At 38.8% G+C, this 6,000-nt stretch overlaps 1 protein-coding gene across 1 annotated transcript in view; it reads right to left on the minus strand.

The window, feature by feature from the left end:
• The window catches only part of sash3 (SAM and SH3 domain containing 3), a 58,213-nt gene extending 52,543 nt beyond the window's left edge, over positions 1-5,670 (minus strand). Inside the window, exon 1 of the mRNA XM_039766059.1 lies at positions 5,456-5,670. Within this exon, the coding sequence (XP_039621993.1) occupies positions 5,456-5,512 (57 nt within the window). The 5' untranslated portion in view covers positions 5,513-5,670. The remainder of the gene's footprint in view (positions 1-5,455) is intronic.
• Between the last annotated feature and the right edge of the window lie 330 nt (positions 5,671-6,000).

Here is a 6,000-nt window from a genome sequence, read left to right on the forward strand (position 1 = left end):
TTCGCTCGATCGCTTGCAGCACCTTGCAATTTATCTTTATCTCTCTTGCGCTTATGCAAATTTTCCAAGCCTTTATTCTGAGTCACGTATGGGGGAGGTATTGAATTGTAGTTCAATCAAGATTACCTTCCAGGAAGATGAGAAAGGGAATATCAGCTTAGCAAATATCTCTCAAGGCTCACTTTTATCACTTAATTGCCCTGTTCTTTCATCCCACAGGAGTTCATTATTTATTGCTGGTGCTTACCTCTTACAATAAAACACACTGACACTTCCCACATTTGCCACTTTCTTTAATCAAGGCTGATGTATTATACTGTTTGCAGCAAGTCTTTTTTATATAGTTTTGCAACTGGAGATAATGCTTTTGGACACGTAACAAGCTGTTAGGGTGCAGATCTTGAATTTGTACATCATAATATTGGATGCTTAACTACATTTTGGGCCTCATCTCAGTGATGCTGCCACAGTATATATTGTTACCCCTCCACAAATGTTAAGGGTACAGGTTTTGTCTGACTATTGCTTTTGGCAACTTGTGTGCAGAACTCCTCTCAGCATTTTACCAGTTACATGGCTGTACATGTACTTGATTGGAGTCTGTCTTTCTTCTTCACACGATTTTAGGTGCCTGGGCTGTTTTTTCACTAGCTTGCAGAAAAGTGCAGTTTAGAACGTCAAGAACCCTAGTTTCTTCGTTTTTGGATATGACTTGGCTGCCTGGCAGAATTTGCTTGATTATGCTCTGAATTATTTTTAAAGTTCATTTGTTTCTGAAAAATTGAATTAGTAGAAATCTTCTTCAATATTAGGCATTCGGTTAGGAGCTAAAATTTGTATCCATTTAAAATAAAAAGTGGTAACCCTAGGATCAACTTTGCTTTCCTTAGGTTAAGGTTTTATGATGTGTCTTGGGTGGCCCTCATGCTGTAAGTGTACAAAGAAAGAGCAGAACTGAATGTACTTTCAGTGGCAACTTGAAATAACTGCAAAGCAAACTTGAGGATTCAAATGCAGTTCAATTTGGGCTAATGCCACCATGACCAAAGAGGAACAGCCTGAATGCTATTGCCATCACACTCTGTAACTCCATTAGACCGCTACTGTGGTTGTGGAGGAGGAGATGGGGTGGTAGAAAATGTCAACAGAGTGATGGGGGCTCATTGGTTTAAAGAAAACTGGAAGGCTTTTGAGATGTCTTGCATGTTTTACAATGAATGAACCCCTGGTCTCAGCTGATTCTGAACACAAAGCTGAGACTCTATGCCATTTTGTAACGTGAACATAATCTTCTAGCGAGGTATACCACTTCTGACCAAAATAAATAAATAAAGCATTGAGAATGACCATACAACGCACTCATCATTTATATCCATCAGCAACAAACACTAAGAGTGGTAACAGGACAGAAATTTACAAGGAACATACTTCCAGTACTTGACATACTGGGTGAACTGAAAGCATGTCCTTCATACAGACCAGAAGAAAGCTGTGGGGCAAAGATGGAGTCACAACAGCAGAATAATTGTTCCATGACAGCTATCAAAAATTAAAAATGAATAGGGCTGTGAAACAAGTATTTGGCTGTAACGGTCTCTGACACGATTGCTATAGCAATGGCCATATCACCTTTAAAACTAAATTCAATTCCTCAGAACTCAAATTCTAATAAATGGTAAATGATGTCACAAGGAAAATATGCCAGCAGAGTGCTAATCCAGGAAGTGACGCTAACTGAAGTGAACAGAGATGGCGTGCGGATAGGTTTCCTTTGTAAGTAATATGATGCACCATTTTCACCTTAAACATTACTGCAGAAAGCTTGAAGCTTTCTAGCATCAAGTCTGAAGAGCACAATTTAAGCAGGCTGTTCGTAAGAATCAGACAACATCCGTTAAATAAATGCTGTTTTGTAAGTCCTGTCTAGTTGACTAAGCTATCCCGAAATGACATTCTTCATGTTCTGGCTTGCTTGTTATTTTCTTGAACCACGTGGCTGTGTTCAGCTTTTTTTTACTTGTCTATCTACTTTAGTATCTACAAGTTGAGTATTATGTATAAATGTATCTGAGGGCCGAAGTTCTTTTTATGAAAGTTTAAAAATAAACTTTATTGGTTTCCTTTAAGGAGGTGAAGTAGTTAGCTCTGCTGCTTCAGACGTCTGGAACCAAATTTCAAATCATGGCCTGTTGAAATTCAATATGAAGATCGCTCACTATGTGTGTATTCAATTGGATATAGGTGACTCTGATGTGGTCTGGTGGGAACGAGTGTGTGTGTGAGCCAGATGACTTAATGCCATCTCATCAAATGTTAGACCCATAAGACCCGCTAATGAAAAAAGTAGGTAAAGAAAATGGATGGAGTACACTATGATTTTTGATGTTTGTCTTAAACCATCTCAAGAAATGAGAAACATGAAGTTAGGGATTTGATTTCTATATAATCCTCAAACATGCTCAGTCCAATTAAGGAAATCAACTCTGGATGCAGTGCTGGTGCATCCCAGGAGCCACTCATACACACAGCTAAACCCACACTTGCAGAAAGCCAGTTTGGAATTACAAGTCAATTGTGTGTAAAGCTCATTGAAGACATAAGCATCTTACTGGACATTGGCTCTGTTTCTTAAATAGAGGGAGTCTAAATAAGTAGGGGGCCCGAATTACAGTGGTGTGTGAATGACAAGAAGGTCCATAAAGAGGAGAATAGAGGCCTAGCTGTCTGTGCACTCCATAGGCACATTGAAACCTGTTGAAGCTTCAGAACGAGTGAATGCGCTTTTAGAGATGCAAAGATGTGGCGGGATGCTGAGCACATGTGCAAGATAGATAGATAGATAGATAGACAGATAGATAGATGGACAGGACAGGACAGGCAGACAGGATAGCATAGGATAGGATAGGATAGGATAGATAGATGGACAGGACGGGACAGGCAGACAGGATAGCATAGGATAGGATAGGATAAGATAGATAGATAGATAGATATTCTGGCAACTCAGGTTTTCATTGACCTCTGCCTTTTGTACACCTGCCAGATACTGATAATTTCAAAAAGTAATAAAGTATTCACCTTGGAAGTTTTTGCATTTTAGTTTTAAGCAGCACTGAATCATAGTAGATTTCATTTGTCTTTTTGAGATTGACCATCAAAAAAATATTTAATGTCAAAGTGAAAACATTAATTGCAACTATAAAACACATAACACACCTACATTATCACTTGTATGGCCCGTTTGTTCAGAAGTTACATGATTAGTTAAATGGAGATCGCCTGTCTGTGCTTTCATTTGTTTGCAGTGTAAATTTCCCTGTATGTGGAAGGTCCACCTTATAGTCAGTCAGTATCATGGTCTAAAGCACACAATGGAGATAAAAAACACTTAAAGGTGAATGAAAAGTACAAGTCAGGAGATGGATACAAGAAAATATCTAAGTCACTGAATATCCCTTGGAGTAAAAATAATCAATTTTTAGAAAGGAAAGAGTATGACACAGCTGTAAATCTGTCTAGAGCAGGCCATCCACACGAGGTGAGGGGTCATGCAAGAAGAACACTAATGATGGAGGCCACCAAGAGACCTACCATAGCACTGAGTGAATTACAAGCTACAGTGGCAGAGATCTGAGAGATTGGACATACAACTGTTGCTTCACCAGTAACAGAAAAAAAAGCACATGTCATCTCGGCCACAGAAAGCACATGGGAGACTCTGATGTCAGATGGAATTAGGCTCGATGAGACCAAAATAGAGATTTTTAGTCATTAGACTAAATACCATGTTTGAACACTGCACATTATCAAAAACACATTATCACTGCTATGAAATATGGTGATGGCAGCATCGTGATGTGGGGTTGCTTCTCTGCAGCAGGCCATGAAAAGAAAGTAAGAGTAGAGTGTACAATGAATTCAGCAAAATACAGGGAAATCCTGGAGGAAAGCCCTGATGCAGTGTCCAGTAAACCTGAGCCTGTGGAGAAGATATGTTTTCAATCAAGACAAATGGCCTCAAGCATAAAGCCAAGGCTACACATAAATGACTTCAAAACAAGAATGTTAATGCTCCAAGGGTCTCTATCCAATTGAGAATTTTTGGCTGGACTTGAAAAAGGCTGGTCACTCTTGATCCCCATGCACCCAGACAAAGCTTGAGCAGTTTTGCAAAGAAGAATGGGGAAAAACGTGTAATGTTCAGATATGCAAAGCTGATAGAGACCTCTGCAGACAAACTCAGGGCTGTAATGGCTGCCAAAGGTGCGTCTGCTAAATAGCGATTATGCAAAGATCTGTTTTCACTTTGACATTAACAAGTGCTTTTCTGCTGACCAGTATCACAAACGCCAAATGAAAGCCATTGTGTGTCAATTTTGTGAAATAATAAAATGTGAAAACCTCTTAGGTGAATACTTTTTATAGGCATTGTAGAAGTAAAAATGTCACCTGTGTGGTGAGTAAGGTGTGTGTGTGTGTCTCTGCTATCCTCCTTAATATTAATATTAGTCTGCTGAATCTTCACCTTCTGTACTCCTCTGCTTGAATTTACTCTTACTTCTTACATTAAATATACAGATTGTTATTATTAGTTGCCACAGGTCCACCTAACCATTTTCAACCTCCTGCTTTCTACAACCCAAGCCATATCAAGGTCTCACACACTCTGTTCAAACGCTTTAGCCACCAGTTAAGGGTCACAGGATCCTCACATGATTGAGTGCAAGGTGGGATCCAAACCTCTATGGGTCACCAGTCCATCGCAGAACAGTAGTCAATGCATTTAATAACTAAAACATGCTAATAACAGCTACACAGTTTGGTCACTTAGAATGTGGTTAACTGCGATTTTCAATGTCTTAATCTGCATTTTGATATCAATGCATGACACATTAAGTGACAATAGTGTACCGAATTCAAGACTAACTCAGCAGTCACACTTCTCAGTGTTACCTTTCTTGTTGCTGCTGTGGTTTAAGGGAGCTTTACCGTTTAGCAGAAAAGCAGCCTACGCCTTTGGTGTCTGTTCATTACTGAAACATGCACAGAGTTTTGTCACCATGAATACCACATGCCGCGCTGAAACTTAACCCAAAAGATCTCACACGGCCAACAAAAGCAGCGCTTTCATGAAAAAAGGTACAGAGCGTATATTTCAGCATGTTGGCCATAGCATGTGCTCTGTAGATGTACAGACTGAAGCCACATGGGTGTCTGTGCACTTTAGCTTTCAAAAGTAAGTAAAATGATGAGCACACAAATAAAGCACCGTGGTTATCATGAACAGAGAGCATTCTTCACTTCCACATAGTTGAATGAGTTCCCATTTTGGAGCATCATGTATCATATTCCTAAAATAAATTCTCTTAAATCACAATGAAGAGTAATTTTTTTGTTATCTAAAGAAATCCTGTTATCCTTGTTATGAAGATAATGACAAAGAAAGAGTAACTCCTACCTTCTTCTTCTGTACCTGCTCCTTCTCTGAAGCATTTGAAGGTTTTCTACGAAGCATTTTAAACCAGAAGTGAAATATAACAATCCAAAGACAACCAGAAGTCCTGAAAACACAGTAGAAAAGATCTGATAATCTTATATTAAATATGAAACAAAAGCCGGGCAGGTCCGTGCTTACAGCACATGAGAGTGGAGAACTGTGAGTGAGAGGAAGTCATATGACAAGAAAGATACAAGTGGTATATTCTTAGTAAAGGCTAAAGCAGGAAGTCTTTCATATCAGAAGAAAAAGAAGAAGAAGAAGAAAAAAACAAAAACATCTTTAAAACTTGCAATCAGTTCTGGAAAGGAAATATGGTTTGTGCATTCACCTGCATGATCTATTACAGTCTATACATTTATCTGTATTATAAATTTAAAATTAATTTCTATCCCAATCACAAAGACAGACCAAGTCTCTCATTGAGCTGATTGCCTTTTTAGATTTTCCCTCAGAAAGCAATGAATCATTAATCTGCTTAATCATTACAGGGAGTGTTGTACAGC

This window comes from Polypterus senegalus, chromosome 10 (assembly GCF_016835505.1).
Source record: "Polypterus senegalus isolate Bchr_013 chromosome 10, ASM1683550v1, whole genome shotgun sequence".
Classification (NCBI taxonomy): Eukaryota; Metazoa; Chordata; class Cladistia; order Polypteriformes; family Polypteridae; genus Polypterus; species Polypterus senegalus.